Genomic DNA, 26,494 nt, shown 5'->3' with positions numbered 1-26,494 from the left:
ATAAAAGGGAGAACCGATAGAGGTACTGAAGGTACCCTCCGCCACACACCGTCAGGTGGCTTGCGGAGTATGGATGTAGATGTAGATGTAGAGTCTATACTATTTTTGAATGCAGGCTGTTGTTATATTTTACATTATACCAGTGACATTGCATGAATTCCAGGGTGAGATGTCTCTGGGAGCCGGCCGGTGTGGCCGAGTGGTTCTAGGCGGTTCAGTCTGGAACCGCGCGACCGCTACGGTCGCAGTTTCGAATCCTGCCTCTGGCATGGATGTGTGTGATGTCCTTAGGTTAGTTAGGTTTAAGTAGTTCTAAGTTCTAGGGGACTGATCACCACAGATGTTAAGTCCCATAGTGCTCAGAGCCATCTGAACTATTTGTCTCTTGGACGTGAAAGGAAATCAAGAGCGTACATTCTTATTAATCTAAGTGCAACACAGTGAAATGACTTTACATTACTCTAATAGAGTGGTAATCCTAATTATAATCTAAACGTTATAAGTCAAAATATTAAACTTAAGAGTTTCTATGAAGGTACTCTCCAGTGGAGTGGTGGAAGTTTCCTGGCGGAATTAAGTTTTAAAATTTCATTACATTATTTGCATGACATTTCATGTGCTCTAGTGGGTTGTTAACTACATGTTTGTCCATGTATGTGACTCCTTTCTGTGTTAATAAAGTCTCCGTAAAGGTTGCATCTTAATGTTATATTAATGATTTTTGCACTATTCTGAAAACAAATATTGGAAATAAGCGAGATTATTAAGGTATATATAGGGCGAATCAGGATGCAAGGTACACATGTTGAGGAATGATTGAATTATTGGTTCCGAACAAAAAGCGTAATATGGACATATGCTAGAACACGTTTAGAAGCACTTTCGTAAATTTCTCTTGAGTAACTCGAAAACCGAAGCGTCCAGCGAAAACGTGTCGCAGTACAAAATTAAATTACGTACATCAAATTTCCGACAAACAATGTCCTACTCATTTCTTCTCTAGGGCTAACAATTTCCGTGAAGAGGGAGCAAGAACACTGAAAAATCTTGTGTCATGCGCATGCACTGTAACTTAGGTAGTTTTTGTAGGCCAAACTGAGGTTATTTTTTTCACTTGGTAGACCAAAAGTGTCCCATATCAAATTGTTCGTGTCAGCTTCGTCTACACTACCTTGTAAACAATGACAATATTCGAAAATAAATAACAGTGTACATTAAATGTGTTCGATCATAAAAACCGTTCGGAACAGGGAACATGTCCATTTGAAGTTTCTTGATCAGAACCATATTGCCAACCCTTCAAAGTGTGTGACTCTCCTCCGTCCTCACCCTGTATATAGTGCTATGTAGTTTCTGATGTGGGATCTGCATGATGTTCTAGAATTAATTAGTACGATAGGATTCTGTTTTCTGAACGTACTGCCTCTGTACTTTGATTTTCCTCAAAACTGATGCCACAGCACACCAGTGTGTGAAAGTGACCGAAATAATTTTTTAATCACTTTTAGCATTAATTATGCGTACTGCAAACCTAGGTGAACTGAAACGATTCATTAAGCCTAAGTAGTGGGTTTTCCAATGAACTTAACACTTTCTACTACTTGTACTTATTTGTTTGAGAATTTCACATTCATAGGTCGCGCAGTTATATGATGACTACTGAACTGTATGTGCAAGTCTTGTTAAAACTGAAGGATAACCGATTTGCCTCGAACCACCTGTTCACGTTTTCGAGTATGCTATTAGCTGCCTTTTCATGTAAGAGGAATGGTACTATTTGCTATTCCTGCAATCGCATAATCTGGAAAAAGACCGAACCCTACATCTTCCGTGGCTTACTACTGTCTGTTTCAAATGCTGAGTGATCCTCGTTATGGCAATGACATGGAACATTGCTTTTTGTCGTAAGATAAGATAAAACCCATAAAACTGCTGATTCTGGTCGGCCGCTGTGACCGAGCGGTTCCTAGGCGCTTCAGTCCGAAACTACGCTGCTGCTACGGTCGCAGGTTTGAATCCTTACTCGGGGCCGGCTGGTGTGGCCGAGCGGTTCTAGGCGCTTTAGTCTGGAACCGCGCGACTGCTACGGTCACAGGTTCGAATCCTGCCACGGGCATGGATGTGTGTCATGTCCTTAGGTTAGTTAGGTTTAAGTAGTTCTAAGTTCTAGGGGACTGTTGACCTCAGATGTTAAGTCCCATAGTACTCAGAGCCATTTCAACCATTTGAACCTTCCTCGGGCATGGATGTGTGTGATGTCCTTAGGTTAGTTAAGTAGTTCTAAGTCTAGGGCACTGATGACTTCAGATGTTAAGTCCCATAGTGCTTAGAGCCATTTGAACCATTTGCTGTGTCTACTCATCCATAATATTTTAACTTTTGCTCTAGAGTATCGTGATTCACGCAGACAAAACCCTTAGCCAGGTCACAGAAATTCCCAGTGACAGTGTTTTATAATCATGGGCATATGTGTTTTTGTTATGATTACTCTTGTTGGCGTTGGTGCGGTGGACTTTTTCCTCAAGACAGATTTGATTCACCACTCTACACTAGCCTATATCGCCTGATTTTTCTGGTTAGCGTAGGCGTAAGCACCTGTCGTGTTCCGTCCGGCGTTGCTCCACAGTGCGTACTGTTTGGCCGACGTAGTAACAGCCACACTGACGTGGTACTTGTACACTCGAGGCGTTCTAAGCCCTAGATCTAGGGCAGAACATGCCTTAGAAAATGGACACCGAATTCTATTCGACGAGACATATGTCGTTATGAAGACGAAGGGATTTTTGGATAGCGTCGTAAAAGAAGCTATTTAAATAAAAACCTCTGAAAACACCATCAACAAGGACGGCGGTATGCAGCTCGGCACAGCCTGGGACCCGGCTATCGCTAAGTTAGACTAAGTGCGACGGACACGGGGTGAAAACATCTCCGTACATCTCGAGGACGACAGCACCAGTGACGTCACAGCCAGCAGTGGGGCAATACAGGGTGATTCAAAAGGAATACCACAACTTTAAAAATGTGTATTTAATGAAAGAAACATAATATAACCTTCTGTTGTACATAATTACAAAGAGTATTTAAAAAGGTTTTTTTCACTCAAAAACAGAGATGTTCAATATGGCCCCCTCCAGTCACTCGAGCAATATCAACCCGATACTCCAACTCGTTCCACACTCTCTGTAGCGTATCAGGCGTAACAGTTTGGATAGCTGCTGTTATTTCTCGTTTCAAATCATCAATGGTGGCTGGGAGAGGTGGCCGAAACACCATATCCTTAACATACCCCCATAAGAAAAAATCGCAGGGGGTAAGATCAGGGCTTCTTGGAGGCCAGTGATGAAGTGCTCTGTCACGGGCTGCCTGGCAGTCCAGAACTTTTCCCCTTGCACAAACACCCATTCTCTCTAAACTGTTTATACCAACGTTTAATACACCACCTATCAGGAGGTTTAACACTATACTTCGTTCGAAATGCACGCTGAACAACTGTCATCGATTCACTTCCGCCGTACTCAATAACACAAAAAGCTTTCTGTTGAGCGGTCGCCATCTTAGCATCAACTGACGCTGACGCCTAGTCAGCAGCGCCTCAAGCGAACAAATGTACAACTAAATGAAACTTTATAGCTCCCTTAATTTGCTGACAGATAGTGCTTAGCTCTGCCTTTTGTCGTTGCAGAGTTTTAAATTCCTAAAGTTGTGGTATTCTTTTTGAATCACCCTGTATAATGACGCGGCCACGGTGACACAGCAGTCAGTCTTACCACTTCACAATGACTGGGGAGAGCTCGGTCGAAAGTTCCTGGAATCCCGAGAAAATGTTACTAATATCATGTACCTTGTTTGCAAAATTGTTATAGCCATCATACTAGCAATTCTGTACACCCCTGCCTTACATGGTCAACACTGAGACCAGAAATTATAATTAATCTTCTTGCAGATGGGGCACAAGGAGTAGTCACTCCACTCTCCTCACTTAGGCAGAGTGAGTCACTACCAAGCAAAAAGCTATAAAATAGTTACAAGTTTTGTAGTGTCACAGAATAGAAAAGAGTTGGAAACGTGGAGTATTGTCAAAGTTTCGTTGCCTATGCGGAGAGCCAGAGGCAGCAGGTTAGCCAAGAGGTAAGAGGAATGCACATGTACCGGAATGTGTCGTCACACAGGGGCAATTGCCTGGTTGGTTGCACACAACAGGCGAGAGAGAATTGCTTAGCACGCGGGTTTGTGTTAGACGGAGACTTTCGTCGAGTATAAGACAGAGGTCTGTACTGCATTTCACAACTTCACGTAAGTCTGCCGTAACAACACGTAACTCTGTCACAAGAACACCTAAGGGGCGAGTATGACAGATAAGTCAGCAGTATAAGTGGAACGAATGCATTCATTACAAACGAGAATGACGTCAGGACATCGCTAGTGCTTCCTTTAAATACGCCAGCTTTGATAGCAACAAGGCACTCGCAGTTAGACTCGCAGTTAGATGTGTACTGGGTCGCTGCGTAGCGCTCAGCTCGATCTTTATTAAGGGGCTCCGGAAAGGCTCAAAATCATGAAAAGTTCAATTTTTACTTTTTTACGTTTTCTGAATCTGCAGACTATTACCTTTTAATAGATATATAATTTATTCAATTCCGAAGACTACAACTATTTTTATTTTTTTTTTGAAATGTGTTCTACATGGGCGTGACCCACTGTGGCGCTGTTAAACTTCTGTCAAATGGTGTTATTATTAACGTCCGTGTTAATCAGGTACATTTTAGTGATGTGAGATAAAGTATGTGTTGTGGCTAACCTATTTTCAGAGACTTAGCAGCACCTGAACTGTTGAAAAAAAGTATTCACGGAAAAACTCAAAACCCCAATGAAAGTGTAAATAGTGTTATATGGTCGAGAATCCCCAAGACTGTATTTGTTGGAATAGAAACACTTCACTTTGGTGTGTATGATGCTGTTGCGACTTTCTATGATGGCAACATTGTGAGGTGCAAGATATTTAGAAATATGGGAATGAAGATAGGTTCTAACATGGTACGAGCGGTGCTTGCTTTAGACAAGGAACGCCTTCGGGCTGCAGACAGGGCTGTAAAGAGTCTAGAAACAGAAGCAAGAGTAAACAGGAGGAGGAACAAGAGGAAGCTGGAGGAGGAGTTTGCAGAGGATGAAGATAATCCATCCTATGGACCGGGAATGCACTAAAAAGTTAATCCAATCTTTGTCGCTCGATTCCCAAAACTTTTATTTTCTCATACTAATTACATGTTTTCTAAGGATCTTCCAAACATATTTGTTTCAAACTTTCAGTAAATGTTACACAGTACCTTCTGCATAATTTAACACAGCCTTTTTCCAAAAAACTGTATATTTTTGAATATATAAATAAAAAATTGCAAAAAAATGTTGTGAATTTTCATTACAATTAAAAGAAAACTCATCTTTAATAACTGAACTGAAATTTTGTAAAATCCCTGTGTTAAGTTGTAGCCCATATTCCAATAAATAATCTGTAAAAAGTTCAACTTCCTACCTCAAATACTTTGCGAGGAAAGATGTAATTTATAAGCGTTATTTCAACATTGTAAGTATAGGGCGTTCCGGAGCCCCTTAAGGAGATGTTGCAGTAAGGGCAGCCCATCCAGCAGCAGACGTGAGGGGACAGTACCAGCTCTGGTCCTCTCTGCTGCCGCTGTCAATCATCAACTCAGGAGTAGCAGACATCGTGACAGACTCGCTCGCCGCCAATGCTGACCACATCAGTGAGCTGTCGTCGAGATAGTGTGGGGCCTAGGCACTGTGCACCCGCCATCACAACTGGGTGAGCCAACGACGCTGCGGGACTGCAGCCCGTTCTGCCTGTCCACAGTGGACGAGCCACCAGGAGGAGCAGGGAAGAAGACAGGGTGGGACAGAGTACACTCCGCACTACGAGAATGCTTCTCGCTCAGACAGCGCCGGGACTCCAACCCGGAGCCTCCTACGTGCAGCGGCCTGCTGTCCGCCGTCGAGCCGGGTGCCGCCCGCCATGCGTGGCCGAAGTAAGGGCATTCCGCTGCTACGTCACAGTGCGCGGCGCTGCACTAGCGAGGCTGGTGCGGCCCGGAGCTGGTGTCATCGCTCCGAGGCACCGAGGACTCGGGGAAGGTCATTGATGTCACCAAGCTCAGCCAACCTGTGTTACACGGGCCACATTGTACTCGGCAGGAATAAAGGTGTCACGAATTAATAATGTTTCTTTGGCGTTTCTGACGTGTCCACAGTCATTTCCCAGCTTCCTGATAACTGGAGAGGTCACTGCTCAGCTTCCAGTCCACTGTAGGCGACCGGGACCACCGGGGCGTCTACAGTTTTAAAGACATCTTTTGTTTCATTGATTTTACATGGACCAAATGTGGTGATGGGAATATGATTAGAAGTGCACTTTTGTGTGCACTTATTTGTCAGTTCCAATGAAACAAATGTATAAATTTGGAAATCGGATGGCAAAACAGAAGTCTGCTTTTTGAAATGACGCATAAATGTTGTCTGTGGAAGATGCTGGGGAGTCACTGTTGTTCCTTTCTGTTTCAGTGCTGGTGAGTAACAGCGCTCAGCCTCCAACATGGTGGTGATGCTCAAGATACCCAAGGTCAGGTGCACCCTGAGGAAGGGCTGCATTATCATAGGAGCCCTGTGGCTGGTGAGTAAACTTACGAATATCGCTATCCCGACGCTACCCACACCTCGGCGCCAAACAATTAATTTTGTTCCTAGTCGTGCACGAGGTTTTGACACACAATGCCAAGTCTGCAGAACTTAAACATGTAAGAAGATCTCTAACACGTAACATTCGGATCAGGTTCTTACAAATATCAACAGGCAAGAATGAACACGAATTTGTTTCATATCTCTAATCTTTGCTCACGTCTGTGTAGTCAGGCATTCTGCTGTACAGATATGCATGCATTATCCCATGTTCAGTGGCAGTCTATTTTTAGAAAACCATTCACTCTTATTTACGTTTTCAGTTGTTGAAGTTCCTCCATTGTATTTGCTATACTACCTGCATTGTCTGCAAAGAGAACTACCTCAGATCCTTCGATATATGATGGCAGATCATTGAAATATAACATGAACAAGAGTGGACCTACTATCAATCCGTTGTTGTTGTAGTTGTGGTCTTCAGTCCTGAGACTGGTTTGATGCAGCTCTCCATGCTACTCTATCCTGTGCAAGCTTCTTCATCTCCCAGTACCTATTGCAACCTACATCCTTCTGAATCTGTTTACTGTGTTCATCTCTTAGTCTCCCTCTACGATTTTTACCCTCCACACTGCCCTCCAATACTAAATTGGTGATCCCTCGATGTCTCAGAACATGTCCTACCAACCGATCCCTTCTTCTAGTCAAGCTGTGCCACAAGCTCCTCTTCTCCCCAGTTCTATTCAATACCTACTCATTAGTTATGTGATCAACCCATCTAATCTTCAGCATTCTTCTGTAGCACCACATTTCGGAAAGCTTCTATTCTCTTCTTGTCCAAACTATTTATCGTCCACGTTTCACCTCCATACATGGCTACACTGCATACAAATACTTTCAGAAACGACTTGCTGACATTTGAATCTATACTCGATGTTAATAAATTTCTCTTCTTCAGAAACGCTTTCCTTGCCATTGCCAGTCTACATTTTATGCCCTCTCTACTTCGACCATCATCAGTTATTTTGCTCCTCAAATAACAAAACTCCTTTACTACTTTAAGTGTCTCATTTCCTAATCTAATTCCCACAGTATCTCCCGACTTAATTCGACTACACTCCATTATCCTCGTTTTGCTTTTGTTGATGTTCATCTTATATCCTCATTTCAAGACACTGTCCATTCCGTTCAACTGCTCTTCCAAGTCTTTTGATGTCTCTGACAGAATTACAATGTCATCAGCGAACCTCAAAGTTTTTATTTCTTCTCCATGGATTTTAATATCTACTACGAACTTTTCTTTTGTTTCCTTTATTGCTTGCTCAATATACAGATTGAATAACGTCGGGGATAGGCTACAACCTTGTCTCACTCCCTTCCTAACCACTGCTTCCCTTTCTTGCCCCTCGACTCTTATAACTGCCACTTGGCTTCTGTACAAATTGTAAATAGCCTTTCGCTCCCTGTATTTTACCCCTGCCACCTTCAGAATTTGAAAGAGAGTGTTCCACTCAACATTGTCAAAAGCTTTCTCTAAATCTACAAATGCTAGAAACGTAGGTTTGTGTTTCCTTAATCTTTCTTCTAAGATAAGTCGTAGGGTCAGTATTGCCTCGCGTGTCCCAACATTTCTACGGAATCCAAACTGATCTTCCCCGAGGTCAGCTTGTACCACTTTTCCATTCGTCTGTAAAGAATTCGCGTTAGTATTTTGCAGCTGGTATTATTTCACACCTGGCTGTTCCGTTGTGTCCTCAGTTTCGCTACTTTTATTTAGACAAGGCTGTGTTTGTGCCACAGGTATTCTCTGTGCTGGTTATTGTTGGAGCGCTGCTGGCGGTGAGGAAGCTAGAGCAGATTGAGGACGAGGAGTACCAACACTACACTGGCACCAGCACCCCAGAATTGCGGGCAAATATCGACTTCGCGCTAGCAGGTGAGTGAGATGTTCTCATTGCTATTACTGCAGTTGCGGCATAAAACAGCACAGTTATAATTATCAGTGACAATGAAACTTCCTGACAGATCAAAACTGTGTGCCGGACCGAGACTCGAACTCCTTGCGGGCAAGTCCTCTACCAGCTGAGCTACCCAAGCACGATTCACGCCCAGTCCTCACACCTTTACTTCTGCCAGTACCTCGTCTCCTACCCTCCAAACTTTACAGAAGGTCTCCGCTGCAGAGTGAAAATCTCATTCTGGAAACATCCCCCACGCTGTGGCTAAGCCATGTCTTCGCAATATCCTTTCTTTCAGGAGTGCTAGTTCTGCAGGGTTCGCAGGAGAGCTTCTGTAAAGTTTGGAAGGTAGGAGACGACATACTGGCAGAAGTAAAGCTGTGAGGACGGGGCGTGTGTCGCGCTTGGGTAGCTCAGTTGGTAGAGCACTTGTCCGCGAAAGGGAAAGGTCCCGAGTTCGAGTCTCGGTCCGGCACACAGTTTTAATCTGCCAGGAAGTTTCACATCAGCGCACACTCCCCTGCAGAGTGAAAATCTCATCAGTGCTAATGTTATACACAAAGACTAACATTCTGTTACACAATGCACAACTTGACCAAATGCTGCCAAACTCTTCCCCAGCATTACCATGCCTCTGGTATGTGTTGATTAAAATGTCATCCTTATGCGATTGTCTTTCCAGCACATGGAAAAGGCATTTCTACAGATGACGCGTGGTGTCAGTTCATGATATCTTAGCGTGTGTCTAATGTTACTTCTGTTCTCCAGCATACCCAAAGAATCTGCACGTGCAGCTTGTCGTCATGTATGGACTCTGAGAAAGGCCAAACCATTTCACATCATACCGAGAGATTACACTGGCAGGTGATGGCAGCACTGTGACTGGAGAACGAGTGGTGACAAGATGGACTCATGGTAGTGGTGTGGCGAGCAGAGTAGTCATGTGTACTCCCAATAGGACTACAACAAGAAAATCTTAATATAATTGAACTGGTTCTGATGAACAGACAACCAGTGAAATCCAAGCAGATGATACAGCATAGTGTCATCATGAATCATTGCAAACAGATTACTGCATAAAAACTTCTTATATAAAAAGTTTCTTATATAACTGCCTATGGAAGATCATGAAGTAAATGCATACAGGATCACAGAAATTGTTGCTTTTCTTTGATGCAAAAAAAAAAAAAAAAAAACCACAGCACTAATGAGAAGGTACTGCAATCTGAGTTGAGATCTCCATTTACTACTGCTGACACTGTACCACAGACAACAGAGATTTGCGTGGTGTAGATCTAGGTCCAGCTGGGGCACAGTGTGGGATTTTGGGGACGTCAACTGTTGAATATCATTTGCGTTCATGCTAGTCCAATCGACACTGCCAGCTCCTATGGAGACTTGGTGAAATGTCACATGAAGCAGTGGTTCCCGAGACCCACACTCCTCCTATGCCTGAAGTCAAGATGAGGGGAGCAATTTGACGACAACAGGTCTGATTTGGCAGTTTTTGGAGGCAGAATGCTCACCAGTGTGTGGTGAGTATGGTAACACATTTCATGATGAGGTACCAAACACCCCAGCTGAACAATAGAAGACCTCATTCTACAGTTCACACTACACATACCTTGAGGACTGTATGAATCCTTGATTAGCATGATTAACCCTCCCCTCATTTGTCACCTATAGACTGAGATGTGATGGGAACACAATGCTTCCACACCAGCCTCTTCACTAACTGACACAGCATGTGTTTCAGACTTGGCTAGAAATTTCTGAAGATGACATTCGAAGAGTGTTTCCTTCCATGCACAATGAATATGAGACGCTATTTAAGCCCGTGGGTTCAAACCTCACACTGATGTCGACCTTGGACATCCACTCCAAATGGAATGAATATTTAATCATTTAATGTTAGCTATGTGGACAAACTTCTGAGAAGTTTGATAACCTTTTGACTAGTGTTTCATAAATAACACTTTCCATTACCAACACTTTTCCTCATGCCATTAGTATTGTCAACCATTGTACATCAGTTACTGTTCCAACTATGTTGATCTTGTAGATAATAACAAATTCGTGTTTTACAACTGCATTTTTTGTTTTGTTTTCACCGATTTTTCCTTTCTGCAGGCTACAGAGCTTTCTTCTATGTGGCCACCACCATAGCAGTTATGGACACCATCTGTTCCACTATGCTCATCTTGGGGGTTTGCTGGGTGAGTGTTACTACTGTCTACTTCAGGGTGCCTGACTTTTCTGCATCCATATGCCAGTACATCTAGTAATACCGCAGAGCTCTGGATCATGCCTCAGCAATACATGGATAAACTGTAGAATAGATTTGTACAACTTGGTCGCACTACGGAAATGTGTTTCGATTAAGCCCTTTTTTGTATACTTAACTGTACATAACAGTCATATCTATGGCGTAGAGCCAGTGTCACTGGGGGTGTTCAGTGACGTTCTGTGGCCTTCAGCAATGGGCGCTCTGTCTGTGGATGGCCTGGTGAAACGTCACATGTAATGGTAATTACGTGACCATTACGGCACCTCAACTCAACCTCTCGATACCAGCAATACTCTGCTGTATTTCTGAGACAACATTCAGATTTGATTTCATTAATGTAGAGGTACTTTGATACATCGATATGCTTATATTGCAATAATATTATTCCTATGTGAACTCTTTCTTTTGTCACTATGATCTTTGACGTACTTGTAACTCTGATTTTTGGGCGCGTAAGTGATTATTAGTTTGTTAGAGAGTCGGACCTTGAGAAGGTCAAGTCTTGGATGTAATGTTGGAAAGACACATATTGTAGTCAGCTTATAAAATGTGAACTTTAACAGTGGGAAGATGTTTTCAAGTATGTTTTGTGTTGTGAAGTGATGTTTTGGAACGAGTTACGTGATACTGCAACAAAAGTAATAAAAAAGAAGTGTAACTTAAATTCAGAGTGCTGATTATTTTTTTACATCACCATTGTGCTAACTTTGAAAGATTTAATCTTCAAGAATGGTTTGTGAAGCGCATCTACAAAACTTTTGAATATAGCGTAATAAAACCTAGGCCTCTTTGCATCCGAGCTTGGAATCATCACCACCTAGATTTTCGACGATTGAGCCATGATTTTACAACGAGACCAGCGTGGGAATCATGAAACGATGAGTGCCTAGTTCATTCATTATTACATGAAATGACTTTATTAACTGTGCTCTAATGACACCTGCCACATAATAACTTTGTTGTTGCCCGAAAATGCAGTATTTAGCAGCGTGAGCAACACCACAATCATTATTAAATTTTGACCTTTGTTGTGGTAGGGTTGTTAGACAGAGGAACTGGCAATTGAGACCAGCACCTCACCAGCTGTGGGGATCATGCCATGGGGAGCTGTTACATATGACAACAGGACTGATAACGGTGACTGTCGAAAGGTGACTGAATTTCTATAAGTATCACGAATAGTAAGCCCTGTCGTCATATCCTTTAGGACCAGTATACCAAATGGCCTATTCCAGCAGAATAAAACATGACGCCACAATGCAATTAACACCACAAATACCTTGAGGAAATGTACAGATCCTTGTATGGCCCACCGAGTCTCCTGATTTATCCCCCACACAGGACATCTACAACATGATTTGAAGACATATAAGTCACAACAGCCACTAGCCAGCAGTATTTATGAAATGACTCAGCATGTGTCCCAGGTGAGGCAAGAAATTCAACAAATGAACCTCGTCTTCATTCTCTCAATGAAGACTGTCTGCGCTTTTTTTTGGTTACACGTGATACTTACGTCGATGCTGAACATAAGTTCCAAATGGATTGTAACTTTAATGATTTCATACCTGTTACAGGGTGATCATATACACACAATTTGATAAATATTATGCTGTTGATTCGTAGTATAAGATTTTCCAATTTCATCAGAGCGTAATTTAACAAAAGTGATGTGAAGTGCAATGAATAAAATGTGACTAGCAAGGAATTCCCCACCAATAAGTAACGAATGTGGTAAAAACTGAGCAGTTTATAGCATTTAGGCTGCTTGAAAGATCCAAGACCCATAATTACACTACTGGCCATTAAAATTGCTTCACCACGAAGATGACGTGCTACAAACGCGAAATTTAACCGACAGGAAGGAGATGCTGTGACATGCAAATGATTAGCTTTCCAGAGCATTCACACAAGGTTGACGCCGGTGGTGACATCTACAACGTGCTGACATGAGGAACGTTTCCAATCGATTTATCATACACAAAAAGCAGTTGACCGGCGTTGCCTGGTGAAACGTTGTTGTGATGCCTCGTGTAAGGAGGAGACATGCGACCCTTAACGTTTCCGACTTTGATAAATGTCGGATTGTAGCCTAAATCGATTGCGGTTTATCGTATCGCGAAATTGCTCCTCGCATTGGTCGAGATCCAATGAATGTTACCAGAAAATGGAATCGGTGGGTTCAGGAGAGTAATACGTAACGCCGTGCTGGATCCCAACGGCATTGTATCACTAGCAGTCGAGATGACGGGCATTTTATCCGGATGGCTGTAACGGATCGTGCACCCACGTCTCGATGCCTGAGTCAACAGATGGGGACGTTTGCAAGACAACAACCATCTGCACGAACAGTCCGACAACGTTTGCAGCAGCATGGACTATCAGCTCGGAGACCACGGCTGCGGTTACCCTTGACGCTGCATCACAGACAGGAGCGCCTGCGATGGTGCACTCGACGACGAACATGGGTGCACGAATCGCAAAACATTTTTTCGGATGAATCCAAGTTCTATTTACAGTATCATGATGGTCGCATCGGTGTTTGGCGACATCGCGGTGAATGCACATTGGAAGCGTGTATTCATCATCGTCATACTGGCGTGTCACCCAGCGTAATGGTATGGCGTGCCATTGGTTACACGTCGCGGTCACGTCTTGTTCGCACTGACGGCACTTGGAACAGTGGACGTTACATTTCAGATGTGTTACGACCCGTGGCTCTGCCCTTCATTCGATCCCTGCGAAACCATACATTTCAGCAGGATAGAGCACGACCGCATGTTGCAGGTCCTGTACGGCCCTTTCTGGATACAGAAAATGTCCGACTGCTGCCCTGGCCAGCACACCCTCCAGATCGCCCACCAACTGAAAACGTCTGGTAAATGGTGGCCGAGCAACTGGCTCGTCACAATACGCCAGTCACTACCCTTGATGAACTGTGGTATCGTGTTGAAGCTGCATGGGCAGCTGTATCTCTACACGCCATCCAAGCTCTGTTTGACTCAATGCCCAGGCGTACCAAGGCCGTTATTACGGCCAGAGGTGGTTGTTCTGGGTACTGATTTCTCAAAATCTAAGCACCCAAGTTGAGTGAAAATGTAATCACGTGTTAGTTCTAATATGATATATTTGTCCATTGAATGCCCCTTTATCACCTGCATTTCTTCTTGTTATTGTAGTTTTAATCGCCAGTAGTGTAAATGATATGCGTGTCATTTTAAAAGTGTAACCCATGTCAGTGCTAACCAATTTTGAATGTGCCGGTGATGTCGCATTTGGCAGGACAGACCTCACCTAGTGCTGCCATGGGTTATGCAGCAGCTGGGGGTGCTGCCCATCAGGGACTTGCTCGGGCTGGCATTTGCAGTCCTCTGCTACATGACTGGCCACCTGCCGACGGCCACCGTTACTATCATCGTGCTGGTGGTGGTCACAGGTGAGTAACCTCCAGTCACATCACATACACGGGGCTTTCAATAAGTAGTGCAACACTATTTTTAGTGGCCCATTTCAGTTGAAAAGTGCGGAATTTGTCGTAGGATCGCTCCGTCGTCAGGCCACGAGTGGCCTACCGGAACCATCCGACCGCCGTGTCATCCTCATAAGAGGATGGGGATAGGAGGGGCATGGTCAGCACACCGCTCTTCCGCTCGTACTTATGGTATTCTTAAGCGAAGCCGCTACTATTCGGTCGAGTAGCTCCTCAATTGGCATCACGAGGCTGAATGCACCCCGAAAAATGGCAACAGCGCATGGCGACCCGGATGGTCACCCATCCCAATGCCGACCACGCCCGAAAGCGCTTAACTTCGGTGATCTCACGGGAACCGGTGTATCCACTGCGGCAAGGCCGTTGTACTTGTTGTAGGATACCGTGGAATACTCTCACTTCAGTCTCTACAGTTACATGAAGGTCCAACAGGTGGCAACACTATACATAGCCTTCGAATGGCATCTGTAAAGGTGTTATATACTGAGCAGATTGCTGTCATTCAGTTTCTTTTGGTAGAAAGTCAGAGCATCACAGATATGGTGAGTTATTGCCGAAGGTATCTGTCATCATAACAAGATTGCGCAAGCCTGTTCGATCACTCACGTGCTGACTGGCCGCATACACCTGTAATTCCTTCAGTGTTGAAACATGAGGACACACTCATTCGAGATGATTGACGGATCGCAATCGAACACCTCATTGCTCAACTGGATGTGTCTGTTGGTGGTGCTGAGCCACTCGCTCACCAGTTGTGGCGCTCAAAGGTGTGTACCCACTGGATTTCTATCCTTCCACAGTGAAAGGTGCACTCCATGGATGATGGGGAGGTTACTGATACAGCAAGACATTGGCTTCAATGCCGACCAGGACTGTGGTACCATTCGGGCACAAAGGCCTTCCCAGTTAGGTGGTATGAGGCTATCGCACTGAATGGAGAAATGTTGAAATGCAGAATTTTGTAGCTAAAAGAGTGGGGAATAATATGCTATAATGGAATCATTTCAGACAAAAAGTGTTGTATTGCTTATTAATCGCCCCTGGTAACTTTTGGTACCAAAACCAGCTGTCTGGAAGATATTTCAGTAAGATCAGTTGTGACTCACTGAATCATCTTCATCATCAGACACTAAGGGCAACAAGTTGTTGTTGTAGCTGTTCTTCTCTGTGTGTCTCATCAGCTTCACCATTTGGTTGTAGTTGCTGCAGTTCATTCGATTGATAGTAACTGGTAAAACGGATGTTTTGGGCCTGCCTCTATATTTGTTCTTCCCAGGGTTTTTCCTTCTAGGCTGTATTTTATAAAGCTATTATATCTAATTAGACATCGAATAAATTCAGCTTCTTTTCTCTTCATCATTTTAATGTCGTCTTTAATTTGTTTTAGAACATTAAATAATTGGATTCCCTTTCAGTCTAGAATGTTGTAGCGGCTCTTCTCCATATCTGCACTTCTATTTTTTATTTTTTCCCGCTTCGCTAGAGTACACCAACTACAACCAAAACTTAAAATGTTCCAGATAAATACCCCAGCGAGTTTTTTTCTGTTCTCTAAACTGAGATATTTGTTTGTTCCTTTAACACGCTTGTTTCTGAAGGCTCGTTTGATCACTGCAATCAGCAATGGAATACTGTATGGTTGAAATTTACTCCTCTCCTATTTCCTTTATGCAGGGTGGTTGTAATTAAACTTTTCCTATTTGGAACGGCTACCTTGACAAACGATTGATCATAGGGCAACTGGACTTTGTGGAAACATATTTTCTGACATGTGGAAGAGAAATAACAAATAAACCAATGAAAGAAACGCATTTTAATTTCCACATTATAGAGTAAGATTTGTTAACTGTCCCAGTTTGCTCACTGTGATGGCCACTTGAACCCACGACAGCCTGGAAGTGTTCTAGAGGTTGCTCCAATACTGCTGAGAAACAATAGTGGATCACAAAATGTTCAGGTGTCATGACATAGGTGGTACACTGCTTGAAGGTCGCACATCGCGACTTATATACTCAGTAGCTTTTCAAATGGTTCAAATGCCTCTGAGCACTATGGGACTTAACATCTTAGGTCATCAGTCCCTTAGAACTTAGAAATACTTAAACCTAACTAACCTAAGCACATCACACACATCCATGCCCGTGGCAGGATTCGAACCTGCGACCGTAGCAGTCACTCGGTTCTGGACCGAAGCGCCTAGAACCGCACGGCCACCACGGCCGGCAGTAGCTTATCCTACAATCTGTGGCGCAATTGGCTGTCGACATCTCCCACGAGCAAATCTCAAATCGCCCGTTAATTCTAACTCTGGAATTATTTTTCTTCAACCCCGGTGCAGAAACAGAGCCTCTCCATATTTCTTTAACACACAGCACTGTTGATGTTTCGATGAACCACCTTTGCGAGTAAGGCCTGCTCACTTTGTCCAGACTCATGGTGACTGTTTGTAACTATGATGCACACTGATGCTTGTTTTTCAGTCCTATGTCGATGTACGAGTACTGGCGTCTACTGGTAAGTGGTGACAGTAAATGAGGATCGTTTGTCTGAAGCTGGTCACCCATATGGTACATAGTTCTCCACCTACACTGCTCAGGCAATAGAAGTTCAATTATAACCACCCTGTATGTGACTGACCTAGCATTTAGCATACATAATGCAAGTTGTTAATTTTTTCAGATGACTAGGGTCTAATCATGCTGCCACTATGAATGATAGCCCAACGCTACTTCCTTACAAATGTAGTAATTGCCAGATCGATGCACTGCAACCACTGTAAAGAGCCTTGACTGTTACTAAATATTGTCTCTCTTAGGCATATTGTTATTTAAATGAACTGTAGTGGCCGGCCGGAGTGGCCGTGCGGTTCTAGGCGCTACAGTCTGGGACCGAACGACCGCTACGGTCGCAGGTTAGAATCCTGCCTCGGGCATGGATATGTATGATGTCCTTAGGTTAGTTAGGTTTAAGTAGTTCTAAGTTCTAGGGGACTGATGACCTGAGAAGTTTAGTCGCATAGTGCTCAGAGCCATTTGAACCATTTTTTTTAACTGTAGTCCTGTCAACAATCGGTGAAGTTCTGATGACCCTAGCTGGAGTTTTTCAAACCTACTGGTTCCTGTATTCTGTCTTATGAAACGCCAAATATCTTAAAATGGTCTCTATGTACATCGACTGCAGTCTACAGGGTTACATCATCCCTCTGCTGCCAGGCATTAACAGTCCTGTCACTGTTTTCAGTGGAGTCTTTGAACCCTACTGGTCCCAGTATTGAGCTTTGAGGAATACCACATGTTATGTCTTTCAAGGAGGGGGGCAAGCCTCGTAACACCAGTTTTCTGCTCTAGGTACGACACTTTACTTCATCCTGGTGGTGTATGGCCTATACAGGTACCTGAGGGGTAAGCAGGTGCCTACTTACCCCATCCGAGCTAGATGAAGAAACTAACATCTCTACAGCTGCCATATCGTCGGCGCAGCAGCGAGATATTGCTACGAATGTTTCCTGCTTCTTGGACCATACAAGCACATACTGGGATGCTACACCCCGACGATAACTGAGCTCCACAATGATGTCTTCTGTTCGAAGCGTGGGCAACACACAGGCTGCTTAAGGAGGAGTACAGGAGGTCATCTTAAGCTGTATTAAGTGTGCATTGACAAATTAGTGTTTTAATCCTATGTGTTTTATCAATTAGATTCTAATGTTATCTTGGTGTATACCGTGACATGCATTAGAAGAATACTTATGTGCCAGACTGGTATTTGGGCATTCAGTCATACAATCATACAGCATAGATGCATATCCGAAAGAAGAGACACCATACCCATATTGTACGTACACCCGACTGCATATCCATGTTTCAGTGCAGATGAACCATAATGTCCAACATCTTGCAGGAATACAGTAGGGCTGTGAGAGAAGGGGAATAACGAATGGACGGGAGACAATTCTATGTAGTGTGTGGGATATGGAGATTTGGGTTGTACTGAAGATGTACACAGGTAATGGAAGCAGTTAAGACGACCAGTCACGTAAAGCAGTAAATTTGGATTCGAATACCAGTCTGACATAAATTTTCATCTGTCGCCATTGAGCTGTTTTAGTCCCCCACAACAGTAAAAAGTCGGGAATTTCTTTCATGAATTATACACACTCTGTTTGTATCACGAATCAACAGGCCCCACTGTGCTCATGTACGCACAGTTATACATAGATTTTAAAAAAACCTAGGTTCTATGTTTACTAGATTGACATCATTCTTAGTCATCACAGAAATTTTACTCTTGACAGACACTACTGATGTAGATGTACACAGTGTGTAACTAATCTTATGTTTCTATTCTAGTATGGACAAAGTAATCTTGCGTTATCACCATATTAGTCTATCACATTATTGCACCTGGGAATTATGGCACTCTGGTCAGCTTGTCTTTACAGTGTTATTTCATGAGGATGTAGTTAACCACTTGGTAATATATGCACAGTTGTCTTGAAATAATTCACAATGCAATACATTTCCTTTGGTCACCACAATATTTTTTTTTACTGTAACAGTAGCTCGTGTTTCCAATAATGGTCACGGAAGGCTAAGTGCAATAATATCTTGGTCGGGTAGTCCTGTGGATCAGCTGTCACTGATAATGGCCTGTATGCTCAAATACCTCTCTGGGAAGTAAATGCTTTCAAAATGTAGCTCTTGGAGTACAACTAAGTGTCCATTACTAAATACATATGAGCTGCTATGCAGGACCTTTACAATGTAAATTTAGTGTACTCGTTCTCTATGGGTTTGTAATGAGCTAATATTTCAAAAGCTGCAGACTTTACAATGTGGTACTCAATACGTATTTGAAATACAAACTGCAATTAGCAAACACACATTTGAATGTTGATATAAGATTATGGATTTGAGTTACAATCAAGACTTGAAGCAGTGTGGATTCAATTGGATAAGGTCATGTTACATCAATAAATGAAATGATATTCCATGATCGTAAACTAAAACAGTGCATGAAAGATGATTACGAATTTTCAATGGGTGATAACTTCAACAGATTTTTTTTTGGTAATCTTTAACAGTGGTAAATATTCAGAAATTGTGATAACAGCTTTAATAAAGACATGTTTCAATATTATCTGCCTACAGAGTATGTGCTGCCTCTAATTTTACTGTGCAGTAGAAAACTGGATTATTTAAAGGTAATTGAGTTCACATCTGATATTCTATGTTAGCTTTACGTACCAAAGTATGGCATAAAATGGAATGACGGTGAGTTCGAACGCATCTCCTAATAAACATACTGTCTGTGGCAGTGATAGTCATAACCATTTTTTTTGCTGCAGTTATATGTAATAGTGCTGCATAATAAACCACTTTCAAAATGCATTATACCTCTTTGTACGCAGAATGTCTCACTTTCGCTTAAAATTCAGCATTTATTCACAGTATAAATCATACTCTTTCTCTACTTAACAAACATGATGGGACATTGATGGATGAGGCTTAACACGATGATGAGAACGTTGAAAATGTACTTCTATGGAGCTTTCCTATAGCAATTTCCTATTTTCCAGTGCTTCTTTATCACAGTGAGATCGTTCTGGTATTCTGAAAGGTTTCCAAGAGCTGAAGTAGCTTGCAAAAACAGATCATAAAAAGGCAGACATTTACTCTTGACCAGACATGTAAAGATAGGTATACTGAACTTTAATTTCTGTTTATTTCTCTGTAGCCCGTTTCTGATCTTCACACTCATTTTCAGAAAGAAACATATGTATCAGACTAACACGCCATACCTTATATGTACACAGCGTTTTTAACTCTCGACTACAGCATTAAAACCGAAGTCCATGACATTGCCACACGGTTTAGCTGAAGCTCAAGCAAAAGCCACTAGCAGTGGCAAAAAGGGTATTCCTGGGCAAGACAGACGAATGTGGAAAATTAGGTGGTCTGATAATGTAAGGAATGAGGGGGTTCTGTGTTGAGTCGCAGAGGAAAGGAATATGCAGAAAACACTGTTAAGAAGAAGAGACAGAATGATAGGACATCTGTTAAGACATCAAGGAAGACCTTTATGGTACCAAAGGGAGGGGTAGAGGGTAAAAACCGAGAGGAAGACAGAGAGTGTCAGATATTGGGATAGATCCAGCAAATAATTGAGGACGTAGGTTGCAAATACTACTCTGAGTTGAAGAGGATGGCACAGGAGAGAAATCAGTAAGAAGACTGATGATTGAGAAAAAAAAAAAGCTTCGCACCAGATTATGACTTAATGTCTACCATCAGTTATACAATTTGTAATACAACACTACTGTGCTGAGATGGCTGTATGGCCAGGTTCTTAAAGCCAATAAAACAAATAAAAATTAAAACGCGTCACCCATAACGTAGGCTTGGACAGTGACGATGGCGTAATGTTCACTGGACTGTTTTGTGCGTACGTCGTATCCAGCAAACCATTGGTTTCTGATCTACATATACTAGGATTATTTAAAAAATCAAAGAGGGTCACAAACCTTTAAATTATTTTGGGGTTGTGTTGTTGTTGTGGTCTATATAAGGTCCTGTTGCTTTTCTTGTGGCCTTCAGTCCAAAGGCAGATTTGGTGCAGCTCTTCATTCTACCCTATCCCGTGCAAAGCCTTTGATCTCTACAACCTGCGTCCGTATTCATCTGTCGGCGCCCATCTACAGTCTATCTCCCCCCCCCCCCCCCCGCCGCGGCCAAGGCTGCGGTCCTCCAGCCTCGGACAGCTTCTTGTTGTGTCCCTTCACCAGATTGTAGCAGGGTTATTTGTCGGCGCATTTTATCGCTGTGGCATGCCGATTGGGCTGCACTTACAGACAACAAGCTTCGGGCCTTGAAACCTCTTCCCGTGGCTTGGACGTCCTCCTCCCGCCCTTCTCGGCGGGAGGAGGTAGTTTTGGCCCGGTTAAGAATTGGCCACTGCCAGTTCAGCCATCGCCATCTGCTGACGGCTGCGCCGGCGCCGTTCTGCCCATGTGGGCAATTGCTGACGGTCCGCCACATTTTAACGTCCTGCCCGGATTTTAACACACTGCGTCTAGATCTTAACCTGCCATGTACTTTAGATGCCATTTTAGCGGATGACCCACGAGCAGCTGCTCGTGTTCTTCGTTTTATCAATTTGACAAACCTCTCTAAGGACATTTGATTATGCTGTTTTTTAATCCTATGCCTGTCAGTCTGTCCTTTATCGTGTTTTCCCTTTTAGTTGTTGTTTTAAACTTGTGCCTCGTGGTGCATTCTTAACGTAGTCAGGGCGCTAATGACCATTGAAGTTGTGCGCCCTAAAACCACAAAAAAAAAAGAAAAAGACATCTCTCTCCCCCCCCCCCCCCCCCCCACACACACACCTCGACTCGTAAACTCGTCGTCACAAATTTTTTTTCTCCCCAGATCCAATCAGTACGTTAGATCTACCCGGATCACCTTAAGCATTCTTCTGGAGCAGCAATTTTTTTAACGGGGGTGGGACGTCAAACGGACCGACTTGGTGCAGGAGAGGCACCACAGGACATTTTAATTTCCACTGTCTGTACTTTTACAAAAAAAATTCATATAGCTTTGTCAGCATGACCAGGAAGGATTCAGAATTCACACTCATAGCAGTGGAAGTTCGAAAACATAAAGAAATAATTTTTTTTACATGTGAAATTTCATCATTTTTTTCACTTACTAATGGTAGTATTTGTTGCTATACATACGCTTTTCTTCATAAGTTAGACAGATTCTTCGATGAATTGTGCACAGCATACTAACCATACTTAAAGGTGTATGGCAGTCTAGAATTTTCGAAATCTATTAAAAACTGTGGTAAAAATTGAGGTAATTAACTATAAAATTTGTGTTTTTCCTAAACATGAAGTTTAAAAGATAACAGTTCATTCGTTTTTTCATAAATTAAATAAATTCTAGTTTTATACACATGTGAGTATGGTATGTATGACGTGCAAAATTCATCGAATAATCTCTCTAACTTATGAAGAAAAGTGTACCTATAGCAACAAATGCAGCCATTAGTAAGTGAAAAAATAATGAAATTTCACACGTAAAAAAAATTGTTATGTTTTCGAACTTCCACTGAAATGAGTGCGAATCCTGAATCCCTCATGGTGATGCTGACAAAATTTTATGAATTTATTTGTAAAATTATAGACAGTGGAAATTAAAATGTCCTGTGATGCCTCCCCTGCTCCAAGTCGGCCCCTTTGACGTCCTGCCCCCCTTAAAAATGCTTCTATTCTCTTGTAGTCTAAACTGTTTATCATCCATGCTTTCACTTCCATACATGGCTACAATCCCTAGCAATAGCTTCAGAAATAACTTGCTAACACTTAAAAAATTTCTCTACCTCAGAAACGCTTTTCTTGCCATTGATAGTCTACATTTTATATACTCTCTAATCATCATAAGTTATGATGCCCAAACAGCAAAATTCATCTACTACTTTAACTGTCTAACTGCATCAGCATCACCCGATTTAATTCTACTGCATTCGTTTATCTTTGTTTCCTTTCGTTGATATTCATCTCCTACTCTCCTTTCAAGAAGCTGTCCATTCCGTTCAACTGCACTTCAAATTTCTGTCTCTGACAGAATTACAGTGTCATCGGGAAACCTCAAAGTTCTGATTTCTTCTACCTGAACTTTAAGTTAAGTATTTCGTTAAATTCCTTCGATACATTTTCAGTGTACAGACTGGATAACATCGGCGATACGCTACAACCTTCGCTCCCTTCCCCTTCGTGCCCCTCGACTTCTATAGCAGCCGTCTAGTTTCTGTAGAAGTTGTAAATAGCCTATCGCTTTCTATATTTTAACGCTGCTATCTTCAGAATTTCAAAGGGAGTATTGCAGTCCACTTTGTCAAAAGCTTCCTCTGAGTTCTTGTGCAACGCAGCTAGCTCTTTATTCGCACGAAGTAATGGCCGCTATCGACAGGGGATCTCAAGTTGATCCCGTATTTCTAGATTTCCGAAAAGCTTTTGACACCGTTCCTCACAAGCGACTTTTAATCAAGCTGCGGGCCTATGGGGTATCGTCTCAGTTGCGCGACTGGATTCGTGATTTCCTGTCAGGAAGGTCGCAGTTCGTAGTAATAGACGGCAAATCATCGAGTAAAACTGAAGTGATATCGGGTGTTCCCCAGGGAAGCGTCCTGGGACCTCTGCTGTTCCTGATCTATATAAATGACCTGGGTGACAATCTGAGCAGTTCTCTTAGGTTGTTCGCAGATGATGCTGTAATTTACCGTCTAGTAAGGTCATCCGAAGACCAGTATCAGTTGCAAAGCGATTTAGAAAAGATTGCTGTATTGTGTGGCAGGTGGCAATTGACGCTAAATAACGAAAACTGTGAGGTGATCCACATGAGTTCCAAAAGAAATCCGTTGGAATTCGATTACTCGATAAATAGTACAATTCTCAAGGCTGTCAATTCAACTAAGTACCTGGGTGTTAAAATTACGAACAACTTCAGTTGGAAAGACCATATAGATAATATTGTGGGGAAAGCGAGTCAAAGTTTGCGTTTCATTGGCAGGACACTTAGAAGATGCAACAAGTCCACTAAAGAGACAGCTTACACTACACTCGTTCATCCTCTGTTAGAATATTGCTGCGCGGTGTGGGATCCTTACCAGGTGCGATTGACGGTGGACATCGAAAGGGTGCAAAAAAGGGCAGCTCGTTTTGTATTATCACGTAGTAGGGGACAGAGTGTGGCAGATATGATACGCGAATTGGGATGGAAGTCATTGAAGCAAAGACGTTTTTCGTCGCGGCGAGATCTATTTACGAAATTTCAGTCACCAACTTTCTCTTCCGAATACGAAAATATTTTGTTGACCCCAACCTGCACAGGTAGGAATGATCATCAAAATAAAATAAGAGAAATCAGAGCTCTAACAGAAAGGTTTAGGTGTTCGTTTTTCCCGCGCGCTGTTCGGAAGTGGAATGGTAGAGAGATAGTATGACTGTGGTTCGATGAACCCTCTGCCAAGCACTTAAATGTGAATTGCAGAGTAATCATGTAGTTGTAGAGTTCAGAAAAGCTACAAACGTAGGTTTGTTCAGTCGTTACAGGAATAAAACGCCAGGGGCGGTGTCGTGCAGACACCTGTCACTGAGAAAAGAAATTCACCCGCATGAGAGAGGCTTAAACCTTCGTAGGGAACTTTTGACGGGTCTCCAGTGGCGTGGCGTCACGTTTGACGTCATGTCGGCCGCCGTCGTCGGCAGCTCCAATAGGAAGAGCCCGTGTCTGCCGCGAGAATGTGCGTGCGCCAGGAATGTGATGTGGTGGGCGGTTTTGTTCAGCGCTGCCCACGCCTCCGCCGTCGCGTTCCTTTGGGTGAGGGGGCGGGGAAAAGGGGGAGGGGTGGCGGGGGGGGGGGAGCAGAGCTCAGTTCACGCAATGCTACGCGAGACGGCGGCATCGGCGTCCGGCGCCTGGAATTGCATTCCACGGGGAACCCCCGCATGCCGGCGCGCGCATATCTCGCGTGACGTCACACCCAGGAGGCAGGTGTCTGCGCCGTGCCACGGTCCGGCAGCGTATCACGTAAGCCGTCGGCACACGGACCGTGCTCTCGAACGTTAACGGTGAGCGTGCCAAGTTCAACGCGCTGCTGAACGCTCAGGAACGATGCGACTTGTGCGTACGGTACGTGGGCCCCAACGTGGTACACGCGATCGCAACGCACTCCGGCGGCAGCTGCGGGGTGTTGCTAGTTCGTAAATCACACTGATTACTCAACGGGCGCGCGTAAAATTGCCACGTTAGCTCTATTAAACCGCACGTTTCCTCCATCGTCCCCGAAAAGGAAAGTATCATGTCCAATCAATAAGGACACAGGCTTATAAAAGTTCCATTACAAACAGTGCGGTACAAATTTTTAGTACTTCTTCGCATAAGGTAAACATTATTTCATCATTCCCACATTTTAGTAAAACCCTGAGGTCAGTCTTACTTGATCACTGTTCCTACCCAGTAGCAGTATCTTTGAAACATGTGAATTACCAATTGTAAAAGAAAAAAAGGAGCAAATTATCTTTATACAAGTGACGCAACCTGTCCTGTAGATTAAGCCAATCGAACAAAGTCACCCCTCAAAAAAAAAAAAAAAAAAAAAAAAAGTCAACTTATATTTACATAACATCAAATATTATAGTATATACAGGGTGCTTCAAAAATGACCGGTATATTTGAAACGGCAATAAAAACTAAACGAGCAGCGATAGAAATACACCGTTTGTTGCAATATGCTTGGGACAACAGTACATTTTCAGGCGGACAAACTTTCGAAATTACAGTAGTTACAATTTTCAACAACAGATGGCGCTGCAAGTGATGTGAAAGATATAGAAGACAACGCAGTCTGTGGTTGCGCCATTCTGTACGTCGTCTTTCTGCTGTAAGCGTGTGCTGTTCACAACGTGCAAGTGTGCTGTAGACAACATGGTTTATTCCTTAGAACAGAGGATTTTTCTGGTGTTGGAATTCCACCGCCTAGAACACAGTGTTGTTGCAACAAGACGAAGTTTTCAACGGAGGTTTAATGTAACCAAAGGACCAAAAAGCGATACAATGAAGGATCTGTTTGAAAACGGACTGGGAACGTGACGGATGAACGTGCTGGAAAGGTAAGGCGACCGCGTACGGCAACCACAGAGGGCAACGCGCAGCTAGTGCAGCTGGTGATCCGACAGCGGCCTCGGGCTTCCGTTCGCCGTGTTGCAGCTGCGGTCCAAATGACGCCAACGTCCACGTATCGTCTCGTGCGCCAGAGTTTACACCTCTATCCATACAAAATTCAAATGCGGCAACCCCTCAGCGCCGCTACCATTGCTGCACGAGAGACATTCGCTAACGATATAGTGCACAGGATTGATGACGGCGATATGCATGTGGGCAGCATTTGGTTTACTGACGAAGCTTATTTTTAACTGGACGGCTTCGTCAATAAACAGAACTGGCGCATATGGGGGACCGAAAAGCCCCATGTTGCAGTCCCATCGTCCCTGCATCCTCAAAAAGTACTGGTCTG

General features: G+C 43.3%; 1 protein-coding gene across 1 annotated transcript in view; it reads left to right on the top strand.

Moving 5' to 3' along the window:
* The window catches only part of LOC126106341 (uncharacterized), a 44,621-nt gene extending 25,990 nt beyond the window's left edge, over nt 1–18,631 (top strand). Inside the window, exons 2-6 of the mRNA XM_049912591.1 lie at nt 6,571–6,679; nt 8,482–8,617; nt 10,770–10,855; nt 14,209–14,362; nt 17,764–18,631. Coding sequence (XP_049768548.1) covers nt 6,602–6,679; nt 8,482–8,617; nt 10,770–10,855; nt 14,209–14,362; nt 17,764–17,855 — 546 coding nt within the window. The 5' untranslated portion in view covers nt 6,571–6,601 and the 3' untranslated portion in view covers nt 17,856–18,631. The remainder of the gene's footprint in view (nt 1–6,570; nt 6,680–8,481; nt 8,618–10,769; nt 10,856–14,208; nt 14,363–17,763) is intronic.
* Nucleotides 18,632–26,494: the final 7,863 nt, after the last annotated feature.

This window comes from Schistocerca cancellata, chromosome 10, assembly GCF_023864275.1.
Source record: "Schistocerca cancellata isolate TAMUIC-IGC-003103 chromosome 10, iqSchCanc2.1, whole genome shotgun sequence".
Classification (NCBI taxonomy): Eukaryota; Metazoa; Arthropoda; class Insecta; order Orthoptera; family Acrididae; genus Schistocerca; species Schistocerca cancellata.
The sequence above is the reverse complement of the archived record's forward strand: the minus strand, read 5'-3'. Positions and strand labels throughout refer to the sequence as shown.